Here is a 19,873-nt window from a genome sequence, read left to right on the forward strand (position 1 = left end):
AAAACATGGAACTTGAAAAGAAAGTGCTCACAATTTAAAAAGTTCCAACACATCAATTTTTCCTTCCTCAGACTCAAGTTCTGCACAACATTTCTCTCTTATCACACTTCATACTTTTTATGTGATGATTTTAGCAATGTAGAGTTGACCCTCTTTATTCATGAACTCCATATTTGTGAACTTACATACTTGCTAAACATACATACTTACACACATACCTTGCTAAAATGTATTTGTAACCCCAAATTAACATGCACAGTACTTTCACAATCATTTGGAGACATGACCAAAGTGGTAAAAAATTTGAGATGCCTGACACGCGTTTCCATCTCAGGGTGAGCAAAGTGATGCTCTTATTTCAACTCTCAAACTGTAAGACAAATGTCCATTTTCTAGTCTATTTAGTGTCATGCCTTCTGCATTTTGGGGCTTTTTGTTGGTATTTAAAATGTCCCAAATCACAATTTTGAAGTTCTCTGTAGTTATGTTCCTATAAGCACAGGGCTGCAATGTGCCTTATGTGTTATTAGATGAGCTTCATTCAGGTATGAGTTATAGTGCTGCTGGTGTGAAGTCAATGTTAATGAATCAACAGTATATATTAAATAAGATCCTTTTAAATAAAAACCTACAATGTGTTAGTATTCACTGGAATAGAACTACAGTAAGTGATGTGATTGTACCTTAGTACATAATCAGATTATACATTTCTTAAAGAATCCCTTATTCATCTTTTTTAAAAAGTCAATTAATTTAATTTAATTTAATTTATTTAAACTAAAAACAAAGACACAACAGAAACAGTTCACCCATTTCTGGGTAAATAAAAATCCCTTATTCATCATAATGCAACATGTAGTACACTGCCACTTACTAACATTTTCTGAAAGTATCTAGTTATTACCAGAGAATAGACTTATTTTCAAATTTACGTGGCTTTTTAACAGACAGGATCTAGTAAACACATATGTACTGGAAAGGAGTTCAAAAATGACATGTGTCAAGGCTCGGACCTCCAGGCAAGGAAGTTTGCTTAACAAACTCAGAAATACTTTAAAGCAAAAGACAGTCACAAATGTAAAAAAGCACTTTTTAATTTTAACCAAAAGGATCAAGTTGATATATATATATACTTTTTTTCTGAAGTATTTATAATAATGTCAGTCAGTATGCTTAAGCAACACAGTTATTTAATGAAAGTTAAGATGGGCAATTGTCATTTGTGTGAAATTTACAATTAGAATTTAAACTTCTTTAAAGTCTTATAAAATTCTAAATTGATAATAATTCTCCAAATTGGAAGTCAGATAACTTAATTTTAATACAATTTGAAATTAAAGAACAATTGTTTACACAACAACAAATAAAGACAAGTTTCCAAGACAGATATAAAAATCTAAATTCAAAAATAAACAGAAGAAATGTAAACAGTTATAAGATATCAATTTATAAATGTTGTTTAGAGCAAAGCTATTCAAATTCTGGTCCATGAGCTATTAGCAACCCATCCCAAATGAAAGAAAAAACTTGTGCCAGAATAAAAATGAACTATATCATTAATCAGCTGACTTTTTATAACAAGACTTTCTTTAAAGGAAGCAATGTTTTGATGTACCTTCTGGGACAGGCGCCTAATCTCATTACAGACTGTAGAACACATACTGCTTACTTCTTTAAAGTGCCCCTATAAATTTACTGCTCAGAGTTAACTTGACCGTGGGGAAAAAATTAAAATGACAATTATAACTGTCATCTGTACTTTATTTTTTAATCCTATCTGTCCAAAAAGCAAAGTTATTAAACTTTATAAACACACCACAATTTAACATTAATTTTCAGATGTGTTTAAGCATTACTGACATCTGGTCACCTCAGAGGGGCTAAGATTCCTGCTTTAATGAGATACATCATCTACTTTTGATATTTGTTTTCAATCTTGGGAGAAAAAGAATAAGAATTGAGTCATTTGTCAACAAGTTCTCCCTAAATACTGGTTTAATTTATTTTCACATTTCAAACAGTGAAAATATTTAAATTAACCTTTATGAAAAAAACTGAATTTGTATGCTGTTTGTGCAACTCCTTGTTGCGTTTTTATAATAAAAATTGCTAGGAAAAAAGGTATGGAAATTTACAACTCTGTGTATTCTAGTAACTAAGGGGCAGCAGATGAACTATTTTAAGATTCTTCATATTAAAAGAAAGCTGGCATAAAATATTTTTTAAGAATCAGCTTATAATTTAAAATTCAAACATTTTTTTATTTTTAATTTTTACTATGGCATAATTCCTCTAGAAATTTAAAAATAAAATATGATCTTTTGTAAAAATCCTCTTTCACCAATGGCTTGCTAAATTTTACCTGCATTAGCTTAATATGGAAGGCAAATAACTAGACAATCTACAATTTAGAAAAAACTCATCAGTTTTAGATATACAAGAGCCCAATTTAGCTTCTGCAACGGCTAGTTTATTGAACCAACAAACTATTTCTTAAAGAATTTAAATGTATATTTACATGTCCATAAGAAGAGAGCTCCTTTGGCACCTGAGTTGAACACAATATAGTACAGCAAAGAATCTCTAAGAGAAAGTTGTCTAAAGACTATATATTTTATCTATCTATACATAAATACATACACCTATACATATACACATATACACACACAAGTAGAAATAACTTTTTCTGTAAGGCATGCTAAAGATTTAAAAGGAATTCAACATTTAGTCAAATAAAGTGAACTGATGGCTATTACAAACAGTTTTAAGTTATTTGGAGTCTTATCAAATTTCAGAAAGTTAAAGACTTTACAGTAATATGTAATTCAAGGGGGGAAAACTCAAGAATTTTTTTTGTCAAAATATAATTTAATTTGATATAGTAACATGATCATGAGGTAATTATCCTAACATGATAATATAACAGAATTTTTGATAGTAACCAGGTGCGAAATCATCAAAGATAACCATAAAAGGAGTGAACTTCCCTTTATTATCACTAAACAGTCACCAGCCACCCTTCTGTCCTTAGACTCTTGCATTGGTTCCAACAAAAGACCATTATAAGGCCACCCTGCAGATGGCCCTCTGCTGGGCCTCATCACTCACTGGAATTTTACCTAAGAACTTTAGAAGAGCATAATGTCATCAGGTTTTATGATCACATCCACCTTGCTGTTGTGGACTCTGGCACTGTGTTAACAGTCTTACGGGTACTGTGATATTTTTTTATGTACACTTTTAGAACTCTGAATGACTGGCTTATATCCTAAGACTTAGAAAACATCTAAAATTCTGTAAGTTGCTGAAATAAGTCAGCATTTTCTTCTACGCTCAATTAATAAATATGTTTGGCCACCCAAAATAGAGTACATGCAGTCTTACTTAAGTATCTTCTACTTCACAAATTCTGGAAAATGAAAATCCTGTACACTTGTGTACAATCTAAGTCTCCATCTTTCAGTCCTTATTAAATCTGAAGTATGATGAGAGAGGGTAAGACATTTGAGTCAAAAAAAAAAAAATGATACCATGCTGCTTTTTTTTTCCTCCAACTTGTATAGAATATCCCTAATTGGGTTTCTAATTTCCCTCTTTGCTCTGGTTAAAGGACTTGTCTCATGTAGCAGATCATATATCCTGGAAATCTTAGGCAGTTTCAAAATATTTGTGATTGAAATATTTTCAAATATAAAATATCCCACATCTATAAAAATAGTAAATATTCTTGTTTAAACTTGACATTGTTATCCTAATAAAATTTTGTCAGTAGAGGCATGTATATAGAACTTACCTCATAGAACCTATTGAATTCAAATGCCTTCGTTTTGTTCAGTTTTATATCAACCATAATATAAACCCGAATCAATGTTTTCCTCACCTGTAAAATATTTTGATAAATCCATTTGAACTTGAATTCTTCAATTAACATGTAAACTCACATGCATAGCTTTATTTTGGTCATATATTTAAATATTTTCTTCTCTGAAGAGTTAGTATCTCAGAACAGGAAACAAAATTATGCCTGTTACTAATAATTTGGCATTAAAACACTTCTATGCAAAAGTGCATTTACAAAATAAACATGCCATAAATGAAGCTACAAACCACAATCTCACATTGGAGTAGATTTCAAATTCCAAATTCAGTCCAGTAAGTCAAAGAGAAAAGTGCTAACACAGCAAATCTGAAACAAGTTCATGGGGATTGGGCAATGAGTTATCAAAGCGAAATCTTTTGGAAACCATGCTGCTATCCTCTGGAATATTCTCTTTGTCTTCTCGATCACTACAGGTTCCATTACAAGAGGATTTAGAAGTTTTGTCTTCAGAGGACCTTAATGAATGATCCTGACTTTGAGAGGAAGTGGAAGATTCTTCAGGGTGAAATAAGTTTCCAAAGTCCCACTGCTGTAGCCAAGAATGAGACAGGCAGATTTCTGCTGTGGGTCTTTTCCTTTGAAAAGAAAGCATCAAGTGAAAATGGAGAACTAAAAATCAAGTTGGAAACATCTGCAGTTTGATACACCATAGACTTATTTTTTTAATTTATTATAAAAATAACACATACTCATAGTATAGAGGGAATAACAATACCAAAATTGTAGTACCTAGAGTTTCTTTAATATTGACATGTGCTGAAAATTCAATTCATCATGGAGCTTACAGGTAAGACTAGACAAAAAGCTTGAGGACATATGTTAAGCCTCGCAAGTAAAAATTAGTAAAATTATAAAATTCCTTGGGTTAAAGAGATAAAGACATGAAACTATGAAGGAAAACATGTAATTTATAATCTATTATTCTGTGTTCTTAAAAGCAATACTGTTAAACCTCAAAAATACAGGCTGCTCTTGAGTGATGTTTATCCAGTATTTTGAGTTTTTACATTTTGCTTTCTCTTTTGAAAATAATATGGTCAAATATCACAATTTTTCAAAAGTTAGGAAAATACCTATCTATAGTCAGACCTACAACCTTAACACAATCACCATTTCCATTACAACATGTTTTCTTAGTCTTTATCTTCATCTTTTATGATCATTTTATGTTCATTTTTTTCTGATCATAAAGAAGTTAATTTACTCACTATAGAAATTTTTATGTTCGTTTTTTGATTTTAAAAACTTAATGGCTCATTTTAAAATTTTAGAACCTAAGGAAAAAACTATTTAAGAAAATAACCAGAAGCAAAAAGTAATTTTACTACTATACTACTATTAAATAACCACTTATGTCCAAAACAAGGCCAGTGAAAATTTGTGTGGGTTTGCATTAAGCCAATAAAATAATTAGCAAACCCGTGAGTTCTTTTTCCTTAAACTGATAAGAACCTGAATCCTCCAGGAGATTAAGTAAAGGTCAGAGATAAAAGACCTGACAGCAACAAAACCAGGATCCGAGCCCAATGCATTTTAAAGTAAATGGGGCTGCTCTGGGTAAAGAAACGGGAGGTCAACTTTTTCTTTTCCTGCTCTGAAGTTGCCAACGAGTGAAGTAAGAGTCCTAAACCATGGTTTCAAATCCCCTTCTTTTGCAGGTGGTCAAAGAGCATTTGATTCTTAAACATTTGACAATCAGTAATTTACACTTCCCATATAACTATAATTACTTGACTACAGATTAGTCACAACAAAGTCTATCGCGGCCAGCCACGTGTATTGTAAACCTTCTATTTCTTTTAGGGAATTTCAGGGTTTAGTAGCAGGGTGCGAGAGAAATAACCCAAATCTTCTCTTCACTCCAAAATTTCCTGCTGTATGTTTTGTATTTACCATGTTTGAAGTTATAGATTTGGTATTTAATGATCTCTTATACCACCTCTCTTCCCATTTTATCTGAAACTTGAGAGCTTACTTCTAATAATTTTATACTGTTTTAGAATATATCTTTCTTAACAGACATAGGATTCATTTTGTAATTGTACTTAAACACATTAATGTTATAACTTACTCTGGATTTTTTACTAAAAGCCTCTGGATAAAGTCTGTGGCCAGCTGTGAAACCGATGAAAATGTTTCTTCTGAATAATCTACATTAACTTGAGAAATATTGAGGTATGTTTCTTGATTATCTTCTCCCACAAATGGAGATGTATGAGTTAACAACATATATGCTATTATGCCAATATTCCTGAAAAACAAAGAAGGGAGAAGAGGGGAATTTAAAACATATGTTAATCTGAAAACATTTATATAAAGTAAAATTGATACTTGGCAGATTCCTGTCCTCAGAACTTGTAAACTATAGACTTTAAATTGCTTTTCAAATTTCCTATATTATTAAAACTAACATAACTGTGTTATCTCAAAGTCTGCCTCACAGAAAAAGAATATAAGGGGAATATACATGTTACATAATTATAAATATAATGTATCAAATATATAGCATGATATCTATAGTCTGCCCTTCATTCAGACACCCTTATTGAGTACACAAAGCTGCTCAAAGGGCAGCATTTCCTAAATGGTACCCAAAGACATATTAATGATCTGTGCGACATAAACAGAAGTTCTGTGCAAACAGAGTCTGCAAGTTTAGCAAAGTACAAAATTGGATAGGTGGATTTTTTTTCATTGCCAAGACTTTTCAAAGCCTTAAACACATTCACGAGAAGTCTGATGCTCAGGAGGCAGAAAAAGACAACACATACAGTGCATGTTTCCCACTTATTTAGCCGTAGGACCTCTGTTCCTTGGCAAGCCCATTACAGTTCCATGGAACACAGGGAACAAGTCTAAACTCTTCCACTTGGACTATGGAGTCAGACCCCCACCATGTTCCCAGCTAAAGTTCTAGTATCAATTCCCATTCTACTCCTTATGACATCTGATATTCAAAATATGATTTTGCTTGCCACAGAAACTCACAATGCCCTAGAAATATAATCTCCTAAAACTAAACTTTTGTACAAACCTGACTTCATTTTCTCCATACCAAATACCTTTCCAGTTCATCTAGACCTAGCTTAGGTATCTCCCATCTGGTGCTTGTCTACTGTTTCCTCCATGCTCATTAAGTATTTTACCTTATTACAGAACATATCACACAGTACTGCAACTGTTTTCATTTTTTATTAGACCGAGTCTTCCTTCAGGAAAGGGATCTTCCTATTTATTTCTATACTTTTGGCTCAGAGCCAAAGTATTACTTAAAAAGAATGTACAGGTAAATGCCTTCTTGTGGCACAGTAATGATACTTCAAAAAAATCTTTTATAGAAAGCCTTATTATTTACATTTCTTTGGAATCAAAGAAACCCAGAATATATATTCTACCAAACTTTTAATGAAAGCATTTAGGTAACTAACAAAATCTTACCACATATCTGTTGCTGTAGTAATAGGATCATAGTTCAGGATTTCTGGAGCTGAAAGCAAAGATAAAATTCAAATTCAATACTGACAAATTTAAAAACATGAAAATTATTTTACAATAATTATATATATTTAGTATATACATTTAAAATTATAATATATATTATATATAATTATAATAATAATAAAACTGCTTTAATTTTAAAGAATAATATCAAATTGATAGAAATTTAGCATAGTATTAATTATCCTGTGATTGGACATTTAAACATATCTACTGTTGAGCAAATTATATATATACTCAGAAGGTTCAAAAGCACAAATAATATTCTTGGAATAACCAGTAGCTATGGAGGAATGTTTTTAATCATTAAATCAATCTCAGGAAAAACAATTATGAAGAAGTAAAATTTTAGACACTGGAATCTTTTTAAAAATTGTAGTTTGATTACTCTGTTAAGAATTAGTTTATGTTATTTTATTATACTGATTTAAGTTTTTCTTTTCAGAGTAAAGAGAATCATATATATTTACAACATTATGAGTAAATTATGTATTCTGGAAGGGCTTTACATTTTCAAGTAGATTAAATATCCCTATTAGACTATCAAAAACCTAATTTCCTATGTAATTAACTTCCCATCATCTCCTTCCCTGCCAACTTTTTAAGTGCAAAATAAATTCTCTATATCTTGTGATTATCATAAATTTCAAATTAGTAGAGGCCAAACTAGGATTTATGCTTGAATAATAACTTTGCTTCACAAAAATTATTTCCTAAAGCCTAACATTTTTATTAATAAAGACTTTGAGTCATATATTTGTCTGTCCATCATACAACGTACCACCCTATACATACTTCTGTGAGCTGTGTCATCTATAATTACAATCATTTATTCTAGGACACTATTGTCCCTATTTGCATTCAAAAGTTAGTAATTTGTTTTGTTTTCATTTGGGGAAAGTCAGCTGCCTTGCTGAGTCGCACCTGTTCTGTGTAGTTGTATCTTTTCAATACTTGCATGGTGGTATCAATATAAGCAACAACAAAAAAGTGCAAAAAGATGAATTTTATAAATTAAAATACTTTAAATTTATGTGCTGCTTCATATAACTTAAATTTTTTTCACCTGTATGATTTTATTTGTTGATATAGTACAATATTCCCAGATTATCTAATCATAGGATCTTTTTTTGACATCCTTTTTCTTCAAAACCCTCCTTTTACAACCCTAGGCAAAACTTACATTTTTAAGCAGCAGCAACAAAAAGCAAGTAGTCCTGTTAAAAATTCTTGCAAAACTGAAGATGATGTATATTTATAAACAGCTTCAGAGTTGGGACCAGGACAGAAGTAGAAATGACATTTATCCAACACCCAGGCTTCAAAGGTAAAAATGACTGGGCCATGTGACTGCCTGGTTTCCTCTTTTTTCCATTTTCTCCTGTTCCCTAACTTCCCCTTCACTCATTTTTCTGTATGTAATAAACTGTTACACACAAACATTAACTTCTGAATTTACATGTCCAATGTCATGTGAATTGTTATGAATGTCTCAATGGTCCTACATTCACTAAAGTTCATTTATTGTGTCATAACCAAATTTCAATGCATTAAAATACCTGAATCAAATAAATCCTGGAATTACATGCTCTAAAATATGGCTTTATAGAGATAACATTTAGTTGATAAACTTCAAAATGGTGTATAAAATGAAAGGAAGTTCTTACCTAAGTATTCTGGTGTTCCCATAATTTCCCGAAGTTCACATGCATTCCCTATTTTTCGAGACATTCCAAAATCTACAATTTTTATATCTCCAAGAGGGTATATGCTGCTTAATAATATATTCTGTGGCTAAATAAAGCACAATAAAAATTGGTAAGTAATATACAACAATAAAAGAATACTAGTCTCAGATGGGAAGTAAATTAAATGTTTAGTATTACACATTTCATTAAGTCATTCACCAAACATCTACTGAACTACTAGTTAGCAAAAGCTTTACGCTCAATGATAAATAAAGGTAAAATTATACTCAAAGGATTCTTAGTTTGGATGAAAACAAAGTTAGATGAATATACAGATTGAGTGATTATGAGATAAACTGAATAATAAACACAAGATTACTTAATTCTGCCTATTATAAAGTCTAAGAAACCTTTGCTGTAGAGATGATATTTAAACTGAACCTTACAGAATAAATAGGAGTATTCCGGTTAGAAAGGCACTCTAGGGAACAGCATGAAAGAAAGTATGAAGGAATAAAAAATGTATACTTTTCCAGAAACAGAAAATGGTTCAGTATGATGGTCCTGGGTCTATTAGCTTAGACAATAAGATATATTGATGCATGGAAGGTGTCACCCATTGCTTCCCAGAACCAAGAGACTTTGCTGAAGTCTATTACAAAATTCCTTGCCACAGTCATAACCCAAATAGTTGCCAAGGTGCTGTTCCCAAAGTCTGTGAGAAGAATTCTAAGTCTAACTTCAGGAAAACCCAACGCTTGTTTATTATTAAATCACAGAGACATTAAAGGAGAAGAGGTAAGGGTAATTAGATCTACTGTTGTCAACCACAGGCTTTAGGATATACAAAGCCAGGTTTATTTCCCATCCCCAACCTCAAGTGCTGTGTGGTGTTACGTAATACACTTGGTTTATCCTTAGCAGGAGAAAGACCCAACAGGAAGTTTGTGGGGGCATGATCGTCCTGATATGTACCATATTGTTGTTTTTACAATATCTTATTGGTAGGGGACATGGCAGGGCTGCTAGGTACTTAACACCGCCCTCTTTCAGAGGGGGGCCCAACACAGACAAACATGTTTTTTCTTTTGAAAATGGGGTAAGAAAAAGAAAGAAAGTTTAGTTTGAGACAAATTTTGAGACAAAGTTTGTACAAGATACCCAAATGGTACCTAATTTGCAGTTGAAAAAAATAATTTGGAATTTAGGAGAGAAGTCTGGGCTATAGGAAAGAGAACTGGGAATCATCATTATGGTGAAAGTGGTAGTGAAGGGCAAAGGATCATGCAAAGGGAGACAATATAGAAAGAGAAGAATCCAATGTTCAAAAAATAAGACACAGATTGATTGAGATTTTGGGTGGCTGTGGAGGAAAGATAAAGAGAAAGGATAATAACGTAAGAGTTTAAAATGGTATTTCAGGGCTTGAGTAAGGGGACTGAATCGTCTGGGGGGCAAAAATGGAGGAGCCAAAAGACTAAACATCTCAAGGGAAAAATGAATGAATATAATGGGAGCAAAGAAACGAGCACTAGAAGGAGGTTATCTTCAGAGATGGAGATTAGACTAGAGTATTTTAGAGATGGGGCAGTTTTACAAGATGAGAAGCCCAGGATGTAAGAGTGGGATGGTGTACAATGATTGAAGAATTAGAACAGGGAGGAATGATGGTTTTTAAGAGCCCAGTGATTAATTTGATCTGCTCGCACATGCAGTCCTCTCCTCTCTGCCAATACAAAATTAAGTCCATGTAGCACACATACACAAGTGCACCCAGTGCAGTACAGAGTCATAATCTGACTGTTGCTTCCTACCAAATCCAGCTTGCAATTATGCATCCCAAGAGCAGAACGAAAAAAGATGCTGTATTACTTAAAATCATATGGTACATTACCTTTAAATCAAGATGTACAATGTTATTCTGATGTAGATAACATACTCCTTCAAGTATTTGCTTAATGAGTCTGATAATGTCATTTTCAGAAACCATTTCAGCCAGCTCAGGTAAACACAAGTTGAAAATTTCTCCACCTGCAGCACTGAAATAAAATTCAAATAGAAACTTGGAAAATCATTGACCTAAAAATGACAATTTTTAAATACTGTAAAACTGTTAAGTAAAAGCTATAGCTATCTAGTCTCTCTCTATAGATACATACACTTTTGATTCTCATGACAACTATGCGGGTTATTATTCCCATTTGACTGATGAAGAAACAAGTACAAAGAGGTTAAGCTACTTGTACAAGGTAACATAGTAAACAGGAAACCAGAACCTGAGTCTGTATGATATGGGCAAAAATCTGCATTTTTAACCAATATCTTGTACTGTAGCTTCCCAAATCTTTATTATTTTTAAAAGAATTGAAAATCTAAACAATGCTGACAAAAGCATAGAAAAAAGTCCCTTGGTTTGGAATCAAATGATATAAATTTAAATCCCAAATCTGCTATTTACCAGCAATATAACTTAGGATCATCCATTTATTTGTCTTTCACCATCTGTAAAACAGAGTCATCACTGAGCTCAATAGATTTTTTTTTTTTTTTAAGAGAGAGTGCAAACAGGGGAGAGGGACAGAAGGAGAGAGAGAGAGAATCCCAAGCAAGTTCCATGCCCAGTGTGGAGCCCAACACAGGGCTTGATCCCATTGACCCTGAGATCATGACCTCAGTCGAAATCGAGTCGGACGCTCAGCCAACTGAGTCACTCTGGCACCCACAGATTTTTTTTGAAGATTAAATCTAAAAAAATGCAAACCCTCCCCCCCCCCCAGATGGTTATTCAAAAATTTATAAGGTATATTTAAGAACATCTCAAGTAGGGTGACTGGGTGGCTCAGTCGTCTAAGTGTCTGACTTTGCCTCAGGTCATGATCTCATGGTTCATGGGTTCGAGTCCCACATCGGGCTCTGTGCTTCAGAGCCTGAAGCCTGCTTCAGATTCTGTGTCTCCCTCTCTCTCTGCTCCTCCCCGGCTCATGCTCTCTCTCACTTTCACTCTCAAAAATAAATAAACATAAAAAAAATATTAAAAAAAAAAGAATATCTCAAGTAAAGCATATTCTATGTGGTAAAACAGGACAGTGTCTAACGTGTAGAAGGTGTTCAATAAAGGTTTGTTGAATGAATGAATGATGGAATAGGCAGTCATTCTTCAGAGCAGCTGAAACTGAAATTCAGAAGTCTCGCTGACTGACAAGAGGAAGAAGCATGTCATATGTATGAGCAGTCATAAGAAGGAAAAGAAAAGGAAAAGAAAAACCTTTGTTTCTGAAGGTATATATTCACAGACCAAAAAATAAAAATAACTTTAAAATATAGGAACGTGCCATAAAAGTAACCAGTTTATGTATAATTTCTATCTTCTATATCCTCTAAATTTAACACAATGCATAGGTATTACTTTTATAACCAGAAGTATCCTAAGGGTTTTTTGTTTGTTTCAGTAACAAAATCAAACAAATATTATCATTGTCAGCCAATCAGATTGTCTCTTCTTTTTAGGTTGGTAAGTTGACCAATGTCTTTTGTAGGATTGCCATTTTTCTCATAAAAGCAGGACACAGGTAAAGCTATGGGAAACGGAAAATTAGGAAGAGGAGCTAAGAGGAGGGAATGAACAGATAACACAAGAAGCAGATTACAGAAGTCAGCAGAAACTAGAATAAATGTAAGCAGTGAGTGGTAGACAAGCAGATGATTTGTTCAAACAAGCCACACAAGAGCAGTGACTAGAGAGGAAAAAATATCTCTACAGAGATAAAAGACACCTATATACCATTATCATTGCCCTGGAAGGCATATTCAGGTACACCTCCTTTTTCTCTATTAGAAGAGTTGTCCTCTGATGGGACATCAACCAACAAATTTAGAAATTTGGAGTGTTTGCCTTCATTCGCGTATGTATTTGTATATATGTTGTGTGTGATAATAGTACTTTAGTAGAAGTACACTGTCATGTAAACCTATGTGTTATACATCTTTCAAAAGGCTAAATAAATGTGGTAAGATGTCAACAATTGGTAAATCAAACTGAAAAGTATGAGTATTGATTATACTGTTCTTTCAACTTCTTTGAAGATTTTAAATTTTGTACCAAAAAAGTCAAGGAAGAAAAGTATGTAGGATGACTTGAGGAGGGGATCAGATTGGTAATTGTTATTAGAGTAAAAGATTTCACCGTTCTACTTTCACCACATAAAAAATTATGCCACCTTATGAAAATAACTAAGTCTCCCTGGCTACATTTTTACCTTTGAGATTATCTGATGTGACAATGCTACCCAAAAAGTAGTAAGAACTAAACCAAATTCTAGTAATAAATTTTAGTAGGTCTTAGTTGATCTAGTAATAAATTATTTCAGGGGTGCTGGGTGGCTCAGTCGGTTCAGCATCTGACTTCGGCTCAGGTCATGATCTCACAGTCCGTGAGTTCAAGCCCCACGTTGGGCTCTCTGTGGACAGCTCAGAGCCATGAGCCTGCTTCAGATTCTGTGTCTCCCTCTCTCTCTGCCCCTCCCCTGATCACGCCCTGTCTCTCTCAAAAATAAGCATTAAAAAAAATTTTTTTAATTATTTTAATCCATTTATACATTTAATGAGTGCTTGCTATACACTTCAGCCATAAGGTACAGTTGTGCCCTTATGGAATTCAGTTTACTTGGCAGGGTACCTGAATCAATTTTCAGAGTATGAACAAAATCCAACCATAAAATGTGTCAAAATTTTCTGATATATTTTATTGTTGCTATTTAGATAAATCCCCCAAAGAAAATTTTATGAAAGTACTCAATGCTCCTATGTATTCATTCTCTAAAACTAGTATTCCATTACTATGTTTGAAAAACGTTAGCTCCTTTTCACATACTTCAAATGTGCAGTGTCATGCAAGTAGATAACTTTTTTTTTTCTCAAGTTAGTTAACATACAGTGTAGTCTTGGCTTCAGGAGTAGAACCCAGTGATTCATTTCTTACATATGACACCCAGTGCTCATCCCCAAAAGTGACCTCCTTAATGCCCATCACCTATTTAACCCACCCCCCCATCCCCCACCCCCATCAACCCTCAGTTTGTTCTCTGTATTTAAGAGTCTCTTATGGCTTGCCTCCGTCTCTTTTTTATATTTTTTCTTCCCTTCCCCTATGTTCACCTATCAAATTTCTCAAATTCCACATATGAATGAAATCATATGGTATTGGTCTTTCTCTGACTGACTTATTTTGCTTAGCAAAATACCCAAGTAGATAACTTTTTAAAGGTTAGATTAATCTAACAAAAATAATCACAAAATATATGAAAAATGAAATCAGACTGATAGTATCCTGGGCATTTCTGTGATTCTAATTTATTTTGAAGGTGCTATATTATACCTTAGTATGTTGTTTTATGGGAAATGTACATAGTATTAATTCTTTAATAAAAAAATTTTTTAATGTTTATTTGAGAGACAGAGAGCGTGAACAGAGGAGGAACAGAGAGAGAGAGAGAGAGAGAAGCCAAAGCAGGCTCTACGCTCTGAGCTGTTAGCACAGAGCCCAATGTGGGGCTCAAACCCATGAACCATGAGATCATGACCTGAGCTGAAGTCAGATGTTTAACTGACTGAGCCACCCAGGCACCCTCATAGTAGTCATTCTTTTTTTTTTTTTTTTTTTTTTTTAATTTTTTTGACATTTATTTATATTTAAGAGAGTGAGAGAGACAGAGTGTGAGCAGGGGAGGGGCAGAGAGAGAGGGAGACACAGAATCTGAAGCAGGCTCCAGGCTCTGAGCTGTCAGCACAGAGCCTGACGTGGGGCTCGAACCCATGAACCATGAGATCATGACCTGAGCCAAAGTCAGTCGCTCAACCAACACAGCCACCCAGGTGCCCCCATAGTATTCATTCTTAAATGAACTACTTGACAGTTTAACATTTTGCAAAATAAGCATTTTCATATTTATAAGTTGATTCTAGGTAATCAACTTTCCTGGTATAAAAACATACTTTTTACAAATATATAAACAAATTTCTTCATCCTTAAAATACCTGAATACTAAAATTAGGCTATATTACTTTTTGTTTTTTATTATTTTATTTTAGAGAGAGAGAGAAAGGCAGAGAAAGAGCATGAGTGGGAGACAGGGGCAGAGGAAGAGAGAGAGAGAGAGAGACAGAAGAGAGAGAGAGAAAATCTTACACAGGCTTCATACTCAGCAGAGAGCCCAATACGGGGATTGAGCCCATGACCCTGGGATCATGCATGACCTGAACCAAAATCAAGAGTTAGAAGCTTAATAGACTGAGCCACCCAGATGCCCCTAGGCTACATAATATACTTTTACATTCAAAAAGGCAATGATGCAGGTTAACCACTAAAAAGAATTACTGTATTTATAATGCATTTTTTTCTGAAGTAAATACTTAATCTCTTTAGTTTATTATAAAATAGATTTCTTCTATAAAAAATTATCAGACCCTAAAAGCATATGAAACATAAATTTAGCTAACCTTTTCCAATTGTTGTAGATGTTCAAACACATTTTATATACATATAATAAATGTGTCAGACTGTCACGCATAAAGGTACTATTTTAGAGTCACATGTGTGAATATACTAATTAACCGGCCAGTTGGCTTAACCATGATCTACCCTATGCTTAATGTGATGAATTGTTGACTATTTGGGTGTTTTCAGCTTTTCACTGAGTTGTGGGAAGAGATATATTTTATTTCTTATTGCTACAATTCCTAACAGTTTTTCACAAGTTACACAATACTAAGTAAATGTGTTTCTTCAACAATGTGACAAGCACACCTTCACCTTCATGCAAATTCACCCTTCTATTCTCCATGAGTCATTCCCTTGGATGTATTTTTCAAATAGATGGATAAATTATATAAATGATTTCAATTCTATTTATCCATCAGGTAGTTCTGCACAAAAACTCTTCGACTTTCTATGCTATTAGCAATGAAAGTACACTTGTTTTACCACATTCCTCAAGCATTGTGATGTCATTTGGGGTTTTTTGTGTGTACTGTTTAATTAGTTTTTGTGTATATGTGAAAATATTCAAATATACACCATGTCTCTCTAATATTTTATCAACAGAAATCTTTACAAGTTTTTTTCCTAAATGTTTATTTTGAGAGAGAGAGAAAGCACGTGTGTTTGCAAGTGGGGGAGGGGCAGAGAGACTCAGTAAGAGAGAATCCCAAGCAGGCTGCATTCTGTCAGTGCAGAGCCCAATGCAGGGTTTGATCTCATGAACTGTGAGATCATGACCTGGGCTGAAATTAAAAGTTGGACACCCAACAGACTGAGCCACCCAGGTGCCCCCAAATCTTTATAAGTTCTTGTCATACTTTTATCATTCTTGTTCTTAACATTTCAAGCCACCTTTATCCCACCAATTAAAATAAGTACTACAAATTTATTTAAATTTATTAAAGTATATACTTACTACTCCAATATCAAAATGATTTCACTGGTATTTTCATAGACTTCATGAAGATTAATCACATGAGGGCAAGATTTTGCCAATTCAAGTACGGCAATCTCGTGTAGAATCTCTGCTCGACAATCCTGTCCTCTTCTTCTCTTTTTCAGAAACTTCGCAGCATATTCTTGGCCAGTAGATTTTGATATACACTGTCTAACCACAGCAAACTTTCCTCTGGGGGGAAAATGAGGACAGTCAATTTTAACTTTTCCAAAAAGAACAATATTAACATAACACACAGTTACAACTCCAATTTAGAATTAATCCTTTCAAACAACTATGCCATTAGTTGAGAACTATGTTCTCTTAACTGAATCAAATACTACATATACTTTTATGAAATTTATATTATCACAGAAAAATTAAAATGGCAAATGTAAAAACAGGATAAGACATAAGTGTATTTGTTCATCACTGTTAATATAATACATTATCATTGTAGGGGAGATCTCATTTGCATTCCAACTCCATGCCATACTCTTGTTATAAATATTTGTGTTTAAATATCATAAGAATCCTATATAGCAATGAAATTGTTTTGCAGAGCCCAGGGAGTATATGTATCTTAGTCTATTTCCAAAGACTGTACCTTTAAAAGGGTACCACACTAACTCCCTAATCAAAACAGCTTCCTTCCAAAATAAAAAATTAAAATTAAAGCAAAAGTGGTTATTTGACATTTCATTGTATCAGTGTAATCGCTTTGCCTTTCAGCACCATGTTTACCAATCTTTGAAACTTTCTATCACTAATTTATTAGTTGTTTTTCCAGTAAATCTCTTAATATTGGCCAGTAGTCTATGAAGCCTGTAACAGATAACAGAGGTATATGTATCCTACAGAGAGTATCCAGAGACACTTCATGATCAACTAAGAAAATTAATAGTTATCAATAGCTAAGTACAAATACACCCATTAAGTTCATGTTTATCATTTTAGGAATAAATAGGTGTTTAGCTCTCTCCAACAGAAGTGCTCAGCATCTCAACCAAAATTTAAATTTACACTATACTAAGTGTATAGTTGCCCAAAATCTAATTTCCCAAAGATCGAGAGCTATTTTGAGTAAGACTATTTTAAGAAACTAATAAAGGCAACTGACTGCCTACCCAGAAAAATGTACGCATGCCCTTAAACAGAAAGTTTTACATATAATTCCAGAGGGTTTTCATACTTCAAAGCCCATCTATCGACCTTCTAAACCTGAGCCCACAGGATCCAAGATTAAGAACCTATATCCTAAGGCTCAAATTAACATATGAAGTATAAATAAAGGGTCTTCAGAGAAGAACTTTTGTTCCCTAACTCTTCTTTCTCCAATTTGACTTCTAACACATGTCAGGTGCTTAGCAAGGAAAACCTGGTATTTGGGGTTGGGGAGGGGGGAACAAAATAAATTGCTTGATTGTTATTTTACTTGCTATTCTCAAGGGCCAGGATGACAAGGATTCCTACTCTTTATTTCCCACATTTCTTCAAAACTGGTGCCAGTGAAAAGGACAGGAAACCAAGCTGAAAAAGTATGCTACAATGCCAAAAGAAGTGACCAGGCTATAATTTGACTCTTCTACATTCATCAAAACATACAACTCAATAAATTTGCATGCACAAGCCTGATTCTTGGAAAGAACGTTTCATTTAAGATTTGGCATATATAATTTAAACTAAGGCACTTTCTCACCATGTGCAAAAGCAATACAATTCAATGCATTTCAATGAGCATACAAAAAGGTCATCAGTCTTTGTCTTCAAACTACCCTTTATAGATTTTATACTGGATAAATCAAGTCAAACTAAGATTAAATGACTCATGAAACATCATATATGGAGTTGGAGTGCTGAGAATTAAACTATGGAATGTGAATTTTTAGCTTTCTCTTCTAATCACTACAAAACAATTCCTCCCTTTAAGATCATTTTTTAAGAAGTGCAACTCACTTCTGCCAATTCTCACTCACATTTAGAAGTGAAAGTGTGTCTAAAACAGAAAGGAAATTTTGAGTTTTAGACAGAAATTCACCTTGTAAAACTAAGTAAACAGAAACTAGTTAGCCAAGAAAATTGTCCATCTGAAAAAAAAAAAAATAGTTTATACTACCAACTGTGACAATTAAGTTCTGCTGCAATTTTGTAATTACATCTATAAGCCAGAATTTTCTCAGGAACAAAGAGCAAAATTAACTGGTAACACTTTTTAACCTCATTGTTTCATGTATTCTTATGAGGCTTTTTTAAACAATCCAGTACAAGAGTGACCAAATGATGCTGGTACTTATTTATTTACCTGTCAGTGCTTACCACTGGGTAAAAGTCCCATGTAGGCAGAGACCCTGTCTGTTCTAATTACTACAGTTGTTATAAACTGTACACTTTGCTAATGCATAACAGCAACTGAAGTATCTGTTGAATGAATGCAAGAGCTATGCACCTACTAGAATACCATACACTGTGCTATTTTAGTTTATATCCTGTACTTAAAGCATTTATATTTTTAAAAGTTATTTGAAATTCCAATAACATTTTACATATATATAAATGTATATGCTGTTAAATAAGGTAAATATCCTTACCATAATTATCAGATGACTTAGGAAGGAAAGAGTATTTATTTCCTATTCTAAAATGTTAGTTGCAGTTTAGAAGTAACAAAAATAATCTTTTATCATAATTTTCCTGTATCAAACTTAACAGAAATATTTAAGAAAATTAAATACCCTTAACAACAATACTTAATTCATAACCTAAAAAGGCAAAGCTGACTAGATTTCCCAGCAGTGAAAAGTGCTAGTAGTTACCCTTTTGCATTCTAGAATAGACGATAAAATGTGAAAGGGGGGGGGGGAGGGTGAGCCACAAAGGAAGCTGACGTTTATTTCTGCATCTGCCTCACCCTTCTAACCACAAGAAGTCCTAAGAAACCTTGCCTCAGTTGGGGGAGGGGTGGAAAAAAACATACCCAACATGTTAAAAAACAGGAACAATGCAAAGTTTTTTGAGAATAGTCTAAAACGAACTGTTAACTTTTACATAGTTTCTTTTAGTCTGCTAAAGGAAAATAAATTCTTCAGCACTAACATCTTAAAATTAAATTTTAAAAAGTTGATTTAGAAAGATCAACTTGATTTAAAAGACTTTTGTAGTTCACACCACATGCTAGAATTATGTTTACATAGTTCAAAATGTAAAGCCTCAAGAAAAACAGTATTTTGATCTTAATTTTCATTGTGCATTAGTATAGGATATTAAAGTTAGTAGCAATAGTGGAAGAACTTAAAGCAAGTTATTGACAGATGAAAGATCATGATTTCCAACTGATC

The 19,873-nt window shown here is 33.4% G+C and overlaps 1 protein-coding gene across 2 annotated transcripts in view; it reads right to left on the minus strand.

Annotated features, from left to right (window-relative positions):
* Positions 1 to 2,448: 2,448 nt before the first annotated feature.
* Positions 2,449 to 19,873, minus strand: part of STK17B (serine/threonine kinase 17b) — a 30,457-nt gene continuing 13,032 nt past the window's right edge. For both annotated transcript variants that reach the window (XM_025912545.2, XM_025912543.2), the window contains exons 3-8: positions 16,518 to 16,730; positions 10,961 to 11,105; positions 9,046 to 9,172; positions 7,319 to 7,367; positions 5,952 to 6,131; positions 2,449 to 4,455 (exon numbers count right to left, since the gene is read on the minus strand). In XM_025912545.2, the coding sequence (XP_025768330.1) occupies positions 4,173 to 4,455; positions 5,952 to 6,131; positions 7,319 to 7,367; positions 9,046 to 9,172; positions 10,961 to 11,105; positions 16,518 to 16,730 (997 nt within the window). In that variant the 3' untranslated portion in view covers positions 2,449 to 4,172. The remainder of the gene's footprint in view (positions 4,456 to 5,951; positions 6,132 to 7,318; positions 7,368 to 9,045; positions 9,173 to 10,960; positions 11,106 to 16,517; positions 16,731 to 19,873) is intronic.

This window comes from Puma concolor, chromosome C1, assembly GCF_028749965.1.
Source record: "Puma concolor isolate L17-30 chromosome C1, mPumCon1.1.hap2, whole genome shotgun sequence".
In the NCBI taxonomy this organism is placed as follows: Eukaryota; Metazoa; Chordata; class Mammalia; order Carnivora; family Felidae; genus Puma; species Puma concolor.